Source organism: Trichinella spiralis, assembly GCF_000181795.1.
Source record: "Trichinella spiralis strain ISS 195 chromosome Unknown Scfld4, whole genome shotgun sequence".
Classification (NCBI taxonomy): domain Eukaryota; kingdom Metazoa; phylum Nematoda; class Enoplea; order Trichinellida; family Trichinellidae; genus Trichinella; species Trichinella spiralis.
Genome location: NW_003526943.1, coordinates 2,974,600 through 2,992,330, shown reverse-complemented (window position 1 = coordinate 2,992,330; position 17,731 = coordinate 2,974,600). Strand labels below are relative to the sequence as shown.

At 35.3% G+C, this 17,731-nt stretch overlaps 6 protein-coding genes across 6 annotated transcripts; 1 reads left to right on the top strand and 5 right to left on the bottom strand.

The window, feature by feature from the left end:
• Window positions 1-673: 673 nt before the first annotated feature.
• Window positions 674-1,922, bottom strand: Tsp_00734 (arfaptin-1). Its single transcript, XM_003376506.1, has 5 exons — window positions 1,787-1,922; window positions 1,390-1,730; window positions 1,159-1,292; window positions 907-1,084; window positions 674-844 (listed from the first exon to the last, which is right to left on the bottom strand). Exons 1-5 carry the CDS (start codon window positions 1,920-1,922, stop codon window positions 674-676), a joined length of 960 nt encoding a protein of 319 aa, XP_003376554.1.
• Window positions 1,923-2,604: 682 nt separating this feature from the next.
• Tsp_00735 (putative tetratricopeptide repeat-containing domain protein) lies at window positions 2,605-7,091 on the bottom strand. The gene is made up of 14 exons (XM_003376505.1): window positions 6,909-7,091; window positions 6,599-6,733; window positions 6,298-6,445; window positions 6,120-6,245; window positions 5,935-6,051; window positions 4,781-4,926; window positions 4,517-4,669; window positions 4,329-4,457; window positions 4,093-4,242; window positions 3,716-3,844; window positions 3,518-3,626; window positions 3,151-3,294; window positions 2,989-3,086; window positions 2,605-2,847 (listed from the first exon to the last, which is right to left on the bottom strand). Exons 1-14 carry the CDS (start codon window positions 7,089-7,091, stop codon window positions 2,605-2,607), a joined length of 2,010 nt encoding a protein of 669 aa, XP_003376553.1.
• A 1,545-nt stretch (window positions 7,092-8,636) lies between these two features.
• On the top strand, window positions 8,637-10,143 carry Tsp_00736 (hypothetical protein). Its single transcript, XM_003376504.1, has 4 exons — window positions 8,637-8,752; window positions 8,798-8,843; window positions 9,772-9,843; window positions 10,018-10,143. The coding sequence occupies exons 1-4, from the start codon at window positions 8,637-8,639 to the stop codon at window positions 10,141-10,143; spliced, it is 360 nt and encodes a 119-aa protein (XP_003376552.1).
• Window positions 10,144-10,417: 274 nt separating this feature from the next.
• On the bottom strand, window positions 10,418-13,388 carry Tsp_00737 (putative CXXC zinc finger domain protein). Its single transcript, XM_003376503.1, has 3 exons — window positions 12,110-13,388; window positions 11,445-11,733; window positions 10,418-10,553 (listed from the first exon to the last, which is right to left on the bottom strand). The coding sequence occupies exons 1-3, from the start codon at window positions 13,386-13,388 to the stop codon at window positions 10,418-10,420; spliced, it is 1,704 nt and encodes a 567-aa protein (XP_003376551.1).
• Window positions 13,389-16,314: 2,926 nt separating this feature from the next.
• Window positions 16,315-17,029, bottom strand: Tsp_00738 (glutamate synthase). Its single transcript, XM_003376502.1, is given in 4 exon segments — window positions 16,315-16,404; window positions 16,416-16,718; window positions 16,787-16,910; window positions 16,971-17,029. The coding sequence occupies 4 exon segments, from the start codon at window positions 17,027-17,029 to the stop codon at window positions 16,315-16,317; spliced, it is 576 nt and encodes a 191-aa protein (XP_003376550.1).
• A 198-nt stretch (window positions 17,030-17,227) lies between these two features.
• On the bottom strand, window positions 17,228-17,616 carry Tsp_00739 (conserved hypothetical protein). The gene is made up of 2 exons (XM_003376501.1): window positions 17,432-17,616; window positions 17,228-17,378 (listed from the first exon to the last, which is right to left on the bottom strand). Exons 1-2 carry the CDS (start codon window positions 17,614-17,616, stop codon window positions 17,228-17,230), a joined length of 336 nt encoding a protein of 111 aa, XP_003376549.1.
• Between the last annotated feature and the right edge of the window lie 115 nt (window positions 17,617-17,731).

The following is a 17,731-nucleotide window of genomic DNA, read 5'->3' as shown; positions in this document are numbered from 1 at the left end:
ACAACCACAGTGATGAGTTGATTGTGTTCATTTTTGCGCTTGCTTCACTTTTTCAAAAATACAAATAAAAAAGCAATTTCTTCTGTTTTCCATCGATCGCTGTTGTCTCGGTTTTATTCCTTTTTACTTTTGGTGCAATTTTTGCTCACACAGTATATATATATAATTGTAATACCCATTCCATTTGCATTTTTTAAAATTGTTTTATCGCGCGCTCTCTTCCTGTCTCGCCAACAACAATTACAACAGTTGAATTAAATTTGTTCGCATTTTGTCGATAAATTTTTACTTTTTTAAACTTACATCTTCATATACATATATATATATATATATATATATATATATATATATATATATATATATATATATGTATGTAAAAATAATAATTTTAAGATGAAAAAATGACGAAAACAATGAAAAATGAAGAACAAAAAAAATAACAACAATCCTCTTTGACTAGACGAGAAAAGAAGAGAGCCCACGATAAAACAATTTTAAAAAATGCAAATGGAATGCTTATTACAATTATATATATATACTGTATGAACAAAAATTGCACCAAAAGTAAAAAGGAATAAAACCGAGACAACAGCGATCGATGAAAACAGAAGAAATTGCTTTCCATTGGATTTCTGAAAAAGTGAAGCAAGCAAAAATGATCACCAATCAATCATCACTGTGGTTGTTGCGGTAGTGTCGTCGTCGTCGTCGTCGGAAACCCTGCTGTTCTGACCGTTGCTATGGAAAATTGCTTCAAACCCATTTCCAAAGCTTCGCGATTGCCACAAAAATATGCAGCAACTGTATTCTGGAACAGCAGCAGTTGCTTTTTCATAACTTTAACCTGGAAAATCAAAGAAGTTTTGCAAATATTTCAAAAATTCCCTCCACCATTATTCGATTCACCTTGTTCTCGGCCAGCAGTTGCATTTTAATTTCCACATCCGAACGGAGTTGTTCGTACTTTGCCTGATGCTTGGCGTATTGTTGTTCCGCTTCCAACAATTTCGACGCAAAATCCAACGGTCTGACGGTCATCTGTTTCAATTCTTCTAAATCGTTACGATACGCGTCGTATTCAAGCCTACATATGCGCATATATAGTAGTGGAAGTGAAGCAGAGAAATATGAATTGATCACAGACACACACACACACACCTAGCCATCTCGAAATGCCGCACCGTCAACATGGTATCTTCGATTGTTGTATTGCACAGCGTGTTGATGTTGGATGAGAAAAATTTCAACGCTGCCAACAATTTTTCACCGTTCGCGGCAAATTCACGCAACAACTGCGCATTATTCAAATAATCTGTCTTCAAAAACAATCGTCGAATATTAAAAAAAATAATAATTAGTATGATGATAATGAATTTGCATAGATCAAACCCGAATGTGCGGTTCAACGTCGGCAAGCGTCGCAAATTGGTCGGCCAATTTCATCTGGGTCTGTTGAACAGGCCTCAGCTGACCGAGCAGTGTTCGAGACAAAGCCAACAGCTGACTGTACTGATGCTGCAACGAGCGCAGCGAGTCGATTTTCGCTTCGACCCCTGAATCGACCGTGCGAGCACTTTTGCCCATCTTTTCAGCCAACGCCTGTCTGACCACCTTGTACGTCGAACATCCCCAACTTTTGATCGCTTCCAGCTTCTCCTGGGCTCCCATCGTCGACAGCTGACGTTCGACGCCAATGCCGGCCGACGTACCGTACGCTGCCGACGTCTCATCTGGAATGCTTTCTACCATATTCCAAAGCATTCAACAAACAAACAAACATCCGTACCTGGTGGAACCACCATCAGTCGATCTGAACCGACCATCTGCAATTGACGACTGGTCGACGTTTCCAATGACGGCGGAGGGGACCGATTCAGAAAAGAATCATAACCATCCAAATCTTTCTCATCGGCTAACATCATCAGCTAACTAACTAACTAACAACAATCGTACTTCTTCTCTTTCTCTCCCACTTATATATATAAATTCTATTCTTGACACACACACCTTTTTGCTTTCTGTTGCACGCACACAGTTGCAGCTTCTCTCTTCAACAACCGATTAAATAAATCACCGATTAAAAATTGACAAACACAATTCAAACACAATAGCTTCGGGACGGTCTGCAAAATTCTGTATACCGTCATATTTATGTGCAAACAAACAAACAAAAATGCAAATTAATCATATTTTTACTATAAGAAGATGGCACTTTGCGAATCAAAGCGCCACTTCACAGTTGAACAACAAACAAAACAATAATAATGATAATAATAGTAATAATAATCGTAATAGTAATAAAGAATAGGATCTGCAGAACGCAATAAGAATAAAAACACACAGTTTGTTTCGTCGCCAGCAGTTGTTTTTCTTTTCCATTTACACTTTTTGCGCCAAATAGTAGAAGAAAGAAAAAAGAAAGAAAGAAAGAAAGAAAGAAAAGAACAATTATAAATTAAATAAAATAAAATTAAATTAAAATAAAAAGAAAATAAATTGCCGACAAAAGAGCATCCACAAACCGTGGTACGTGAGTAGTGTACAAGCGAGCATTGACAGAATATGCCACTCCACTCCATTCCACTACAGTGAGCCGACGACATATCACGGCAAGCTAAGATCATACAATCCTTCAACAACGTCGTTCACGTCGCTTGTATTATCGTGATCCGAACTGGACGAAACGTGATTGGCCAAGAGCGTCGACGATAGTGACGATTGGTCAAAAAACGCTGCAGCATGCGGAAAACGTTTCCGGCACGCAATTTTATAATTTTCTATAATTGTCGGATCCACCACGCCGAACAAAGCGCGATTGCTCAAACGATGCAACACTTTCCGACAGACCTGAACAAACAAACAAACAAAATGTATACGTACGTGATCAAACAATTCAAAATTGAAAAAAAAACTCCTTTCACGCTTGCCGATTCATCTATCTATCTATCAATCTATCAATCAATCTATCTATCTATCTATATATCATACCTTCCAAGTAACATCCTGCATGCTGTTTTCCACTTTAATTGCCACTTCCACTGCTTCGGCTTGTTTCTCTCTGTTCAAAAAGTACATCACTTCCGCAACTGAAATACATATACAATTACAATTGAACAACAATCTCGTACAATGGACAAACTGTTCACCGACCGGCTAAGCGATGACGAATAGAATTGTGATGCGCTTGCAGATACTGAGCATTGTAGTCGGATAAATCCAGAACCGCATCCCGTTCTGGAAATACTTCACCGGTCACTTCGTGGACAACATCAATGGACGATTGATTATCTTGCACTGAAGACAAAACGAAAAAATAACACTTAAATATATAACACAAACAAAACAAACATCATTTACAATATTTCAAATATTTCACTTTGCAAACGTGCAACTGGGCGTTGTCAGGGTCAATTCTTTCCGCTCTTTTGATGCAAAGTAGCATCAACAGTGGTTTATCTGTTTTAAAAATAATACTATTTTCCATTATTCTGAATATTTTCCAGTATCAAAAAATTACTCTTTCGATAATAAACTTCAAAGCCGAGAAAATATGCCTGCGGATAAGTACAGTTCAGCTGAATCAGTGGTCTCAAAAATACCAACGCATCCTCCAACGGTTGGCTAGTCTAACAAAATAAGAAATATTTCAATTATATATGATGGATGATAAAAGTCTGCCTTCTTTTCAATTATTGTAATTTGTTTTTCTACTTACACTGGCCAATTTTTCAGCGCTGATTTGCGGCTGCCGTTTGCAGTCATCCGCAATGCCGTCTTGCTTCGATTTGATATTGCTTTTCACTTTATTCAATCGCTGCTGTTCAGCTTTGGCCGCTTGCTTCTTCTGCTTACGATGCAATTTACGAAGTTCACGAGAAGATGCTCCGTCTAAAACAAACATATTTCAAGTGCATCATATGCATATATTGAAAAAACAATAATATATATATGTATATATGTGTATACTCTGCGCAGTATTATCGATTCCTGTCCCAGAATCGGAGGGTGAATCGTAAATTGAAAGGTAAACCTAAATTTTCAATCATACAGTACTTCAGAAAAAACAAAAAAAAATTATGAAAATGAACAAACCTTGAGAGCGCATTTTGCCGCCCTGAAGAAGAACCGATGCTCTCTGAGACAATCCTCGAGCCTCAGCAACTGAATGTACGAACAAATCGTTACCCGGCGAATGCAATAATTATGAAAATCATACTGATCATCAATTATGTCAGAAAAATGCTACAAACAGACAAACAATATAACGACAACAAGAAACAGCACGGCATTCATTTGCTGCCAATGCTGTGCTTTTCAATAAAACCCACTCTTTCCACTTCGTGGCACTTTTTCAACGACTCTCCATATTGACCAGCTCTGCGATAAGCGCGGGCACATTCAATTTCAAACCACATGTACTGCATCTCGGAAAAACTTTCCACCGAGCTCAAACCTTCCTGAAATTATTAAAAACTACAATAACTATTGCAAAAAAATTCAATTCCAATCTTTTCACCCTGATAAATTTCGAGCACATGAATATTCCATCTTCAATGCGTCCAGCTTGGAGCATGTATTTGGCGCATTTGGAATTGATATATCTGTCAGCGGTGTCCAAACTTTGCGCTTCTTCAATCCAATGAGCAGCTTCGAGCATATTACCAGCATGCTAAAATAAATCAAAATAAAAAACAAACAAACAAAATTTTACAATTAAAACACAACAAAACCGTCGTGCAGTTAAAATCATCATCGTCACCTTGTAAATTCGAGCCTTTACCATGTACAGTTCGACCAGAGTCGGTGTGTGTTCAATACCTTTATTGACATACATCAACGCACTATCCACATTATTCAAATAATCGAAATGCAAAGCCAAATAGTAATAAAGCCACAACAACGTGCAGGGCGCTTCTACTGCTGTTTCTGAATATTGAGCCGAAATTATTTTTCACAACTATTGAAGAACTCACTAAATGTCTACCTTCGGGAAACCTTGAGCACTTTTCTAAACTGTCCACATATGCTATCAACAAATTCTCCATAATAGAAACCTGAAAAAGAAAACAAACATATATACATCGATAATTGCGCACAGTTAAAGCCATATTTATATATATGCCTTGTTCGAATCTCTGTACATAATACGAAAAACGGCAAAAGCTGGCGAAGAACCTTTCCTAAGCAATTTTTTCAAAAGCACCTCAATTCTTGGAACAATCATATGCGCTAAAAAATAAAGAAAACATTATCATCATTTCTAAAGCCGAAAATAGACATTCGCTTAAACGTATTAAAAAACATGCTGCCATCTATACTTTAAAATCAAATAAAAATCCCTATCATCAAATGATAATAATAACAATATCAATTCTTAAAAGTAACATTTCACAAAATACAAATTATTATTATTAAATACATAACATACATAACCTTGTCATTATGAGAATAACATTAATTAAGAAAATATCACAAACTAATTATTATTATTATTAAAAAAATTTTTAAATCAAATTTAAATGCATCAATGTACTGTTTGTTTATCAGCACTTTCAGCTGATAAAGTATTAAAAATGATATGATAATAAAACTTGAAAATCGTTTACCGTAGTATTCCAACATACTATAGTATAATATTTACATTATGGCGAAAGCAGCGAATTTTAAATAGTTAATACGCAAACAGTTATTGAACAGCTGAAATCAATTTGAATTAAAATGCTTTTTGATTATTTCAGAAAAACAAAAGCATTAAAATTTAAACATAAACTAAATTTGAAAGAAACATAATTTTAGTAAAAATTTTCATTTACTGTGCAAAAAATCTTTAATGCTAAAATTATGCAGTGCATTATATATTAGAAATAATTAAAATTGTTTCAATAAAATCTTCCCAAATACATATACATATATGCGTGTAAAAATGAAACATACCGGGTAGAAATGACAAGGACAAGCGATGAGGAGCAAGGGCATTTGGATAGCATTTGATCATTTCATCGTATAAATATAATCGGCGCTTTACAGCATCCATATCTTGAACATCGTCGCCTAAAATAATTTAACTCTGTTCCCAATAAACAATTCAAAAATAAATAAACTAACACATTCCACTGTACCTGTTTTAAGATTCAAACATTCTTCCAATAAATTATAGTAATCCAAATTGTCCTCATTTCTCGCCAAAAGTTGATGATATACATGTGAAGCTTCAAGATTCCTTCCAAGTTTCATCAAGAGCTCACCTAAAGTTTAATATTCATTTTTATAAAAAAGCAAAAAACAGTGATAACATACCCTTCAATTCAAGATACGATCTCCGGTCGTAGATATGATCTTTATTACTTTCCAAATGATACAAAGCTATTTCGAATTTACCAGCCTCACGGTATACCATGTTTTGATAAAGCAAAAATTCACTACTTTCAATATCATATGTTTCTATCTTAAAATTCGAACTTTTTAAATAAAGTTACATACAGCGGAGGAATATAAATAAAAGTTTATTGAAACCATTTCAAAACTAAGTTATAAAATTATCTGAAATTTCTTTTTTTTTTCACATATGAACTAGAAAATATTGAAACTTCATACGCACATTCTGAGTTTTTCTAAAGTCCTCCAAAACCCTTATTGCCAGTTCGTAATCTTCGGTCAAATGCAACGATAAGGCAAAACCGATCCAAGAAACGCGTTGAGTTGGACGAAGTTTAAACAGATGATATCTTGTTTCCTAAGAAATTACCACAATGATATGGAAAAGTTTAAAACTAAAAAGAATTACTTTAAATCCTTCGAGATCACGCATTTGTAACTGTAACATTGAGAGATCCCTGAGAATTTGAATGTTTTCCTAGAACCACAACATCGATCCATCATGAAATTCAAGTCATTCAAATATGGCAAACTTTATCAATTTTTAACGCATTCCTGAAAGCCTTTATTGCTTCGTCATATTTTCTTTCCGATCTTTGCATCAGACCGTAAACATGCCAACAAACGTGCGAACGGACATCGTTCCTCAATCCTTTTTTCACCAATTCTAGAGCTTCTTCTTTCTTGCCAATACAATTCAATATTAACCCTTTCATTGATAAAGTTTCTAAAAGAATTATCAGTAAAAACTATCAAATTATAAATTAAAAAACAGCTTTACCGCCATGTTCCGCAAAGTTCGGATTCGAAAGAATCTGCTTTGCAAATTTCAACCCGTTTCTGAACTGCTTCTGCTCGTAACATTTCTATTGCAAGCAAGCGAAACGATCAGAAAAAACTGTTTAATACGACACCGAGAGAGAAACTTTTACCACAATCCGTTTGAAAAGTGCGTGTTCTTTAGGTGGCAGCGGCTGACTAGACATTGGTGGAGACATGTTCAGCACGACAAAGTAAAACAATCCTGCCGCAGAATCAGATAAAGGCTATAAACCAAGTATTCGTTGAAACATGCGCAACAAAACTGCTTAATCTTTGGGAATTCGAACACAAATTGAATGGAAAATTTCACGCATTTTCATGCCAAAAATTATCCGAGGATTCCAGTTTGGAAATCAAAAATCTATTCCTCCTTCGACGTTCTCAGCAAAGCAACAAAGACAGTAATGCAAACTTGCATTCAGGTATTGTAAATAAAAAAAACAATTATGTGAGTTACAAGATTTTAAAACTTATTCAAATAAATCAGATTGTAAATTGTATATAAGACGTTTTTAGTGAAGTTCAATTAGAAAAACAGAATTCACCTTAAGCCGAATAATTTACAGTATGCAACATAATGCATTTCAACAATTGCCTTAAATATGAAATGCAAAAAAAACTTTTTCAATAAATAAAGTAAAATAAAATAAAACAAAACATAATTTTTCAAATTTTATTTTTATTTTTACTGATTTTACAAACAAAAACAATTTCAAAGAGAATATTTAAAATGCTTTGAAGAAATGAACTTTTTACTTACTTAATTGATTCATTAAGATGTTGTTGTCTAAACATTGATTCATTTTTAATTTAAAAATTTGATTTGAAAATTAAATTGCTTTAATTAATATGATTAATATTTTTTGTTGTTTACCATGAATACAATTTACAGTATAAATTTGGATAATGTAAATTACAGTACAATTTCATATAACTAAGTTCCATAATTAATTTGTACAAGACAATTCATGTACATTTAAAATAAATGAAATGAACTTAATTTTAATATTATTTAAAAATGATTTATTTATTTTAAAAGAACAGAAAATATATTTTATATACTGAAAATAAATTGAATTCTTTCATTTGGTGGTTTTACTTTTTGTCAATATTTTAATAAAATAATAATACATAAGAACGCTAGTAAAATATGAATATTTTGTAATAATTGAAAATTCACGCAAATTTTTTAAAATTTGTTTTTAAACATGCAACTTTTTGTCACTGATAAATGAAAATCTGGTTGTTTTGTAATTAGTTAAGAAATGCTGACATTAGGCGCCAGTTAAAGACATTAATTAGGCGCAATTGATGGAAATCAAAAGAATTGGTCAATTTTTCTGAGTTGACCTATTAGCAGAATTTTTATTGTTTTCTCAGCTGTCGATTGATAGATATCTTCAACTATGCGCTCAATTTGTGAATCTCTGAAACATTATATGAGTTCACGTGAAACTTGCGTAAATGATCGACTCTATTCTTATATAATCCACAATGATGTGACGATTAGAAGTCTAACGACGGTGGTCAACCAGCTGACTCTGACAAAAGCAAAGTGTGTCTAATAATAAGCATAAAGCACAAGAAAGTCTTTTTGCAGAGATTTGATGATGATGAAAGTTACAGATCCGTCACAGTATGGGATAGTATATATAGTCCAAATAACAAGTATAGGATCCATGAAATTTCAAAATTAACCAATCATCACAGATAATAACTGCTTTGAATATATTTTATATTGTGAAGTTTTAGCAGTTATTTAATTTCCAATATATTTTTGATGTTTTTCATAAAGTGAAGCAATTTTTTTGATGCACTTATTTTAAATAATTATCGCGCTTTGCTTATATCTTGTGTAATTCACTGTTTATTTGTATAGTGTTGAAAACAACGAATAATGAATGAAAACAGCAGTATTTGATTATAAACAGCCGTTGTTAATTACTTACGTTAAACATCGGCAGCTTGTTTGAATTTGTTAATGCATTCCTGTGGATAAATATGGCGTACACCTGTTAGCATTGCTTATAATAGTATGGTTTAATCATCAATACATTATCGTGTGTTAAGAAAAAGGTGTGGAATTTTTGAACAAAAGAATTCAATCATCAACAAGATGATATGAATTTTTCTTTATTTATTTGTATTGAGTTTAGTTTTTGCTGGTTTTTTTATTACTTATTAAAGTATTTTTCAAAAAAAGTTTATGATATTTATCCAAGTAACCAAGTTGAGCATTATTATCAGTATATCAAAAAATGCATATCTTTGGTAAGATAATTCAATTCTGCAATATCAGTGTTGAAATTTATGTAATTTACACGATTGTTTAAACATTTTAAACAATAACATTTTACAATAGCAAAAAATGTCCATTTTACATACAACATTCATTGACAAATTGCATCCTGCACGCGATTGCCTACAAGAAAGCACATGAAAATTGAATTTTAAAAAGAGATAATTTTCAATTTGGGATAAATAAATGTTAGTTCCTATTTCAATTAATTTTTTTAAAATGAGTTTGGCAAAAAATAAAAATTCGCAAAAATTTGCATATTTTTGATGATTAAGTTCATTCATTTTGTTGAATATGAAATTCGATTGGAAAATAGCACGTCAGTAATGGCACAAATCACGCAGATGGTATTGTGATAGATGAACGTGAAGACAAACGTTCGTAGTCAGTATTCAAGCGATTGAAGCTTATTAAGAAAAAAAAAGTTGTCTACATTTCCAGTCAATAATAACAATAAGTGCAATAATGGACGGAACGTGGTGCAAAATTGCAAATTGTCAATTTAAATGAAATTTCAACAGCGCTGCAATAAGCTGGAACAATTAAGCAGCCGAGTTTATGGAATTCCACTGCCAACCGCTTCATTCTCTTCTTCACCTCTACGCCTTACAACTTTGACAAGCGCCAAGCAAAATGATAACCAATAATAATTGCACCACTCTTTTATTATTATTTTTTTTATCAAAGTTATTTTAACACATGCGCATCTAATGAATCAAGCTGAAAAGTCATATTTAAAGTTTCATTTGATTTATTTTTAGTCGAACACCATTATGCTATTTTTTGTTTCACTGAAATATATTATTGATTGAATAATAATAATAATAGTATTTATTGGTTTGGAAGAAGAATAAGATGACGATACTTGCGTCGATTGATTTCTTTCAAATTTATTCCTTTTTATATTCAATAATAGAATTATTAATTTTGCAAAGTGCAAAATAGAATTTTCATTGCAAAACGAACACAATACATTTCTAGTGATATATATGAGTATATATTTGACATGCTGTTTTTCAAACGAATAAAAGTGAAAAAAATTTCTTTTAATACAACTCTGAAAAAATAATCATAAAAGTACAAAGGAAGTAATAAATTGTTTTAAAATTTATGATAACTGACAGAGGTGCTTACTCAAATTTCTCATGCTTTGAATGTTCAAGATGAAAAGAATATATATATATTTATATTTGTACTGCATCATGTGATTGAAATTTTAATTAGTTGAAATGCGTCGTTAGCTTGAAGTGAAAGCAAACGATTAGCAGTCAAAATGTGAATTATAAAATGCAAAGTTAATTTATTACTCAAGCAGGATTATTTAAATTTTTAATTTTTCCATTTTCATCGTTGCTAATCAATTTCCACAAACGGCACAGTGAACAAAAATCAATAAACGATTACAATTGGTTGTTGATGTTGAAAATTTTTGAAATTATTTTTCAAGAAAAAAATATCATCATCACAAAATATGATCAGGTGAGCTTGTTGCAAAAATATTGCACATTTATTCTAAATTAATCGTGCCAATCGCCAGAGGGAAATAATAAATATATATTAATGACACTTTCGCATTCATTCATTATAGTGATTTCTGAGCAAAATTTCCCTTACAGATAATAATAATAATAATAATAGAATGATTATTTAAAAATGATGGCCTAGATTTTGGATTTTATTCAAAAGAAAAATTGACAATCCAACTGCAACTTTAATGTTGTAAAAGTAAAAAAAAAAGAAAAGTTGATCATATTCAAATTTACACTTACAATTTGGCAAATTTTAATTAACAGAAGAACAAAACTGAATGTAGAAATTTTATCATATTAAAAGAAAATCAAAAATAATAATATTTATGAATTGTTATTTTCATTTCATCAGTCACTTTTACCCTGCCATTGGTGCTTTAGCAGCACTGGTTTGACGTTGAAAAGCTTTTTCAACAAACCTGTTATTGCCACCGGTGCTGCTGCATATTGTTGTTGTAGATGATGCTGGTGGTAGTGAATTGCAAACCAAGTAGCCGAGATGTATTCTCCGCTTTCTTGTATACGTTGCCATCACAATGGGCGTCATTGCACACGGCGGTATATGCCGGTTGACCGGTTTGTTGTTCTTACTGCTTGCATCGACGAAAAGCCGTCCGCAACAAGTGAAATATTTTACTACATACTGCACAAACACCAACCAACCACATCCATTGCATAACTTTTGAAAGTTTGGGAAAAAGTAAATTTCTGCGCCAAATTTTATTACTTATTGATTTTTCAGCTTTACTACACACAATGGTGAACGTTGTTGCTACTAGTGTGAATACAATTACAATCTTGACAAGCAGCGAGTTTTGAGAATAACAAAAAAAAGACAATATTTTTTTTTACAATCGCTGTCGAGCGACGGGCAAAATTATTCCACTCGATTATTATTCATTTCAACTATTTTATCACGGCGGTCAATAAAATAATTATATTACTTGAAAGAGAACAAATTTATTATTTTTGTTTTGTTCTTTTTGTTTAAACAACAAAAAAAATGAAATAAACTAAAAAATAAATTAAATAAATATGCAAATATGGTTTCACAGTTGTTGTAGTAGAACGTGCTGTTGCTCACCGAGAGGCACGATCGGTTCTTGTACAACTACCGATGGAAGTGGGCTGATCAAATTGTCGGTCGAATGTTGTGGTCGACTGTGTTGTTGTTGGTGTTGGTGTTGGTGCTGATAGACGGCCGTTGTGAAATTCGACTGGTTGGAGTTGTCAGTAGACAAGTGGGCGGCGGTGTCGGCGCGAAAGTTCAGTCGATACTGCTCAGCCAGTTGGTGATGGTAGGCGAGGGTCGACGCCACCGGCGAGGGTGCATCGTGAACCACCGGGCATACGGTAGCAGAGTCGACGTGGCGACGGTAGTTGGTTGCCGGCGGTTGTTCGATTAGTCGACCGAACGGACTGGGCTGTGGTCCGACAAACTGCCCTGCCGGCGGACTGTAGTCGTAATAGCATCGGTAGTGGTGGGCTAGGGGAGAGGTGACGGTCGGTTGGTCGATGTTCGCGTGGAACCCGCCGGCGGCAGCGCCGGGCGACTGTGGTGGATCTGGACGTTGGACGACGATCGGTCTGCTGTTCGAGCACTTTTTCTTCGCGCACAGTGCGCCGGGCAAAAAATGGCCGCCGAAGAAGCGCCGATCCAAGCAGACGACGCACGCGCCGCAGTCGGCTGCCAGCAGACAGTCGGCGCAGAGGCCACAGCCGACGCGCGCGCGGCTGTTCGCCGCCTCGCGGTGCAGCTTGCTTTCCAAAACGCGCACACAGCGACGCGTCACGCACGACTGTTTTTTCACGCCCGGCCCACCGAACTGTGGGTTATCCTTACAGTAAGTACAATGACCGCACGCTTTGGCCGTGCAGCCGCCGCAGACGCCGCACCGTTGCGTTCGACAAATGCTCATCTTCTTACAAGCCCCCACTTGTGCTTCTGTCGACTGCTCAACCCAATCGTCTCGGTGGTCACGTTCAACTTGCCCTGTTGCTCGGCGGTTACTGTTGCTTTCGGTGACGGTGCCAATTTTTCTCTTCTTCACAACAATTCTCTTCTTGACAATACCAATATTCCGTTGCCCTTTATCTTCGATATTGTTTGTTTTATTAATATTTTTCTTGGAAATAAAATATCCAACACTTCCTGCGATCCCAGTGGGTGACAGCCGATCAGAAGTAGTTGAACCTGCGACCGAGTCGGCGGAGACGAAAAGTTCCATTGGCTGACGACGTTCTTCTGCTAATAGTTCATCGTCGCGCTGGCCGCCGGCGCGTGCCGCCGCACGGCGCTCATCGCGCCGCCACGTCGACGACACTACCGCCCCCAAGTGCATCGAATTGGAAATTTCGTACATCCTGCGCTGTTCGATCGATGCCACCCGACTTTCACTTATTTCTCTTTCTTTTCCGGATCGATTTCACTCGTTTATTAGCTTAGCTGATCGGCGTGTTTCAATTTTATTCAAACGGGACTGACGATCACTTAGAACAAACAAACAAACAAACAAGTAAACAAACAAAAAACAAATTGTTTCTCCGCTTTGTCAAATTTGAACACTCGAACGGGCCGTCGAATGGAGGGAATGGGCGAAGAAATTAAGAAAAAGCATCAACGACAACTAACTATACGAAACGACTGTTTGCACAATCGACAAATTTATACAACAACGGCTCAGTTGTACTTGGAGAGCAGATAAGCAGAGCCGGCACGGTGCTGCACTGACCAGGCGCAGGTGAGGCAAAGCCTTATCAAGCCAAACCCGCCTTATGCAAACAAGCAAAGCACACACACACGCGCACAGTTAACAAACAGCCCGACTGGCTGGCTGGCTAGCTAACTTACTAAACAGTTCATCATTTTCAGCAATTTATATATTTAAAAATAACAATTCACTCTAATATCAGCAATTGTTCTTTACGTATATATGTATAATTATATACTCTTTTATTCAAAAAATAAAAAGTAATTCCTTTTCATCTTGTGTAAATTAAAAAAAATGGTAGCAACTCTATGAAAATTTTTTTCCACAATTCTCATTCGCTCCTGTATCCAGCTCACTTTATCATTGGCTGCGAAATTTTACGGCAGAGGCTTCAGCAAGTGATGAAATTTGAATAACAATTTTGAATTCTTTTTCAGTCTGTTTTTCTTCTTGATTCATATTGTTCATTTTCTTTCTTTTTTTTAAATTTAATTTTCCGATTACAATTTATAAATATTACAACTGACATTAAGAACATTTTTAATAAATAACTATTCATTATTATTATTTTTACGCTTATATTATTTTTTACTGATATTTTAATTCCATTTATGAAGATGTGCAATCATCATCTAAAAATTAAAATGATGCTGAATTAAAATTTTAAACAATCTTATATATCGCGCTTTTGCATTCTTTACAATAATTTTTAAAATATATACAATGACATTTTTGCATTATTAAATTTAGATTGGAAATTTGTCTGGATTTTGATTGAGATGAATTGCATAAGAAAATAGCGGCCATCTGTCTTCAAACATTACTGTTTTTGTTCTGTGTTATGTACATTTTAAATAAATAAAATTTAAAAAGTAATTTTAACAGAATATGAACAAGATGATGGGAAAACTTTATTTTTATTAGACAAATTTAGTGGAAAACTAACAATTGGAATTCGTTATTTTTCATTTTTATATGAAACGACCCATCAGAAATGGTCATCTGGGATTAATCTTGAATTGAAATTAAATTTTGCATCAATCTACAAAGAAATAGGCCGAAATTGATGTTTGAATCAAATATATCAGTTCCAACAGATAGCTTAAACAAACTGCTGTAGAATGGATGATAAAACAGCAAAAAAGTAATCGTCAAGAAGTGGCATGCAACAAATAGCAGACATGCCGTCTGATTCTAAATAGAGCTACAAAATTATCATTCTAGCTCAGGGGTGCGCAACTTTCTACCTACTGGAGTCCGCATTCAGCATCTTTAATGCCATAACGGCTGCGAGTGAGCCCAACCACATTGCCCACTGATATTCAGTTTGATTGAAAATCTACCTATGTCCAATTCCGATTCCAAAATTCGCCAATTCCCAAAACACGCCAATTCCAAAAGCATGGAATGAGGTGCATGACAAGAAATATTTTGTTGCCAAAAATTTATTCAGTTTAGCATCGCTCATCCACGGCCGCAGGTTGCGCAGTCCTGTTTTAGCTGGATATCAAAATGTCAAGAAATAACAGGCTAATTATGACATATTAATTCCTGTTCTGCCACAACTTTCAGGTGTTGGATTATTACTTTAAGCATGTAGCTAGCTGAGGACTTCTAAAAAAGCTCTATTAATTGTTTGAAATTTATGGAAACATCATGTGCATCACTTATATTCTATACAGAACTGTTCCATTTGCTTTCTTGGATTTTCTACAACTCTTTTTTCTAATTATAGGCTATAATTTGAGTTGAACAACAAACAGGAATAATGATTTTAGGCTAAAAGCTTTTCTCGCTTTTAATCGTATGTTTCTTGTTCTGAAACGATTCTCTCAAAATAAGACAAAAATGAAAAATAAATTGCTTCATTTCAACTTTTCAGATAGCATGCACAGACTTTGTATTAAAGCATTCTAATCATATATATGTAGGAGACTGGCTATTTTTGTTTCAAAACTCTCTTAATCCTATCATGCCATGGTTGTTTGAAAGCACAGTATCTTTTCATGTGCATTTAATAATCAGTTCTGAGATTTTGCCATTTTTAATGGCGTGGTTGCTTACCACTATGCTCCTATTGTATAATTAAATGCAGAACGATGTAAAACAGTCATAACTGATGAATATACGCGGGAAAATGTATTGGGAGTTCAATATTTAAATTTGTACTTCATTTCAACTTAGGTACTTCACAGCTAGAGAATCGACGGAAGCTGGGAATTCTTTTATAGCTGAAATGAACACGTGCTATTAAAATGCAAAAAGATTTTATTAATTAATTATTTAGCAAACGAACATGATGCGTAGAAAGGGTTGTTGCTCACAAGCAACATTGAGCGTTTTCGGTAAAATTACAGTTTTATAAAAATTTTAAATTTCTTCAAAATTATGGCTTTATACGAATTGTTGAAAATTTTTTTCGGTTATATGTAATTCTAATTTACAAAATCAGTGTCATATCGTGATAAGCAGCACTTGCTTTAGCCGATGTATCATATAACACATTACTCTACGGTGCTGATAAATATACGTATAATAACATACGTATGTCTGGTGAACAGCCACCTCTAATGAATAATCACTCAACAACTGCATCAGCAGTTGGCTCTATGGAATGTTCAATACAATAGGCAAAAGCACTGACAGTTTCAAAACAGTGACAGTTGAGCTACAAATAACGGACGCTGAACCAAGTATAAATAAAGGAACATAAAGCAGATCGCACTCAGTAGGCAGAAAACCGTTCGAGGTGCTCTGTTGACTTTTTCCTTGTGAATAAACTACGCTTGAACGATTGGACATTGACTTTGACACCGTCTTTCGGCAAACAAAATCTGGACAAACTGTTAGACAAATTGTAGTTCTACCAGATCCTGATGTATCTGAGCCAGATACAGATTCTGACGATGAATTCAGCCGTTTATACCACGTGTCTGAGGATTCAGGTGATTCTGAAGAAGCAAGTGATAAAGGCGATGCTTCCTTTCATGCTGAAAAACATCTTATATTTGGAGTCGACGACCCTTCAAGCAGGAAACAGCAGCTTTCACTGGTAAATAATTACTACCATTATCTTGCATTGGCGTTATACCATAAAGCCTTTTAGAATCAGATATGGAAGCATCACCAGTTCTCTGACGAATAGAATACTTCGGCAAGTACTTCACACCACAGCTACTCTCTCAAATTTCATTTGAGACAAATCGTAATGCCACTCAGTGCTTGTATTCCAACCTGGCTGCAACAGAAGCTGAGGTAGAAGCCTTAATTGGTATGTTGATTAAGACAGGCATTTTTGCATTGCCACGGTATCGCATGTTTTGGGCACACTCATTACGTGCTGATTATGTAGCAGATTGCATGAGCCGCAACAGATATGAAGCCCTGTAGCAGTTTCTTCATTTAAACGACAGTTATAAAGCTACTATGGATAGAAACCATCCCCAGTATGATCAATGTTTTAACGTACGGCCGCTGCTCAAGAACATCCGTCAGAGTTGTCTGCAAGAAACACCCGGTGAGCTACAGTGTCGAGGAGTTTCCGGTTGAAACTCTCCGCCTGTCCATTCCCTTGTGGGTGGTATGGAGAGGATCGTGTTATCCTGATGCCGAACAAGTGGCACATCTCCATCACCACAGACTCTTCAAATGAGCAACCTTGATCATTGTGCAGGTAGTCAGGAGCGCCAAATTACGCGATGTACTTCTCGACCAACACTTTGTTCTTCAGTTGTTCTTCGTCATGCCTTTCCTCCTCGCACAATGCATGCATGTGCACGTCACCGCTCATTCCGGGCGAGTAGAATCGACTTCTTACTCGGGCTAATGTCTGACGCTCGCCCAGGTGACCTGCGTACCGACTATAGTGCATGGATTGCATGACTTTATTTCTGAGGGCTCGCGGCACCAGCACCTGCTTAGCCCCTTCCTCAGCCGTGAGTCCGCAGCGATATCGCCAGATGAGGCCATCTTCCTCCAGCCAACTGCGTCACTGC

Bases quoted from the DNA above. Each gene is read 5' to 3' on its own strand.
- Tsp_00734 (XM_003376506.1), bottom strand. From the start codon at position 1,922: ATGATGTTAGCCGATGAGAAAGATTTGGATGGTTATGATTCTTTTCTG. The intron at 1,293-1,389 runs GTTTGATCTATG...AATAATGCGCAG, and splicing joins ACGTTGAACCGCACATTCGG to TTGTTGCGTGAATTTGCCGC. The intron at 1,085-1,158 runs GTGTGTGTGTGT...GCGCATATGTAG, and splicing joins CGGCATTTCGAGATGGCTAG to GCTTGAATACGACGCGTATC.
- Tsp_00735 (XM_003376505.1), bottom strand. From the start codon at position 7,091: ATGAAAGGGTTAATATTGAATTGTATTGGCAAGAAAGAAGAAGCTCTA. The intron at 6,052-6,119 runs GTACAGTGGAAT...AAATTATTTTAG, and splicing joins ATGTTTGAATCTTAAAACAG to GCGACGATGTTCAAGATATG. The intron at 3,087-3,150 runs GTCGGTGAACAG...TATGTATTTCAG, and splicing joins TATTCGTCATCGCTTAGCCG to TTGCGGAAGTGATGTACTTT.
- Tsp_00736 (XM_003376504.1), top strand. From the start codon at position 8,637: ATGAGTTCACGTGAAACTTGCGTAAATGATCGACTCTATTCTTATATA. The intron at 8,844-9,771 runs GTATATATAGTC...TTGATGATTAAG, and splicing joins ATCCGTCACAGTATGGGATA to TTCATTCATTTTGTTGAATA. The intron at 9,844-10,017 runs GTATTGTGATAG...AAATTTCAACAG, and splicing joins TGGCACAAATCACGCAGATG to CGCTGCAATAAGCTGGAACA.
- Tsp_00737 (XM_003376503.1), bottom strand. From the start codon at position 13,388: ATGTACGAAATTTCCAATTCGATGCACTTGGGGGCGGTAGTGTCGTCG. The intron at 11,734-12,109 runs GTGAGCAACAGC...AATTTGGCGCAG, and splicing joins AGAACCGATCGTGCCTCTCG to AAATTTACTTTTTCCCAAAC. The intron at 10,554-11,444 runs GTTTGTTGAAAA...TTATTTTTTCAG, and splicing joins AGCACCGGTGGCAATAACAG to AGTTGTATTAAAAGAAATTT.
- Tsp_00738 (XM_003376502.1), bottom strand. From the start codon at position 17,029: ATGCCTGTCTTAATCAACATACCAATTAAGGCTTCTACCTCAGCTTCT. The intron at 16,911-16,970 runs GTTGGAATACAA...TTGAGAGAGTAG, and splicing joins TCAGCTTCTGTTGCAGCCAG to CTGTGGTGTGAAGTACTTGC. The intron at 16,719-16,786 runs GTGAAAGCTGCT...TCAGCATGAAAG, and splicing joins ATGGTAGTAATTATTTACCA to GAAGCATCGCCTTTATCACT.
- Tsp_00739 (XM_003376501.1), bottom strand. From the start codon at position 17,616: ATGCAATCCATGCACTATAGTCGGTACGCAGGTCACCTGGGCGAGCGT. The intron at 17,379-17,431 runs GTAATTTGGCGC...GCTCATTTGAAG, and splicing joins TTGGTCGAGAAGTACATCGC to AGTCTGTGGTGATGGAGATG.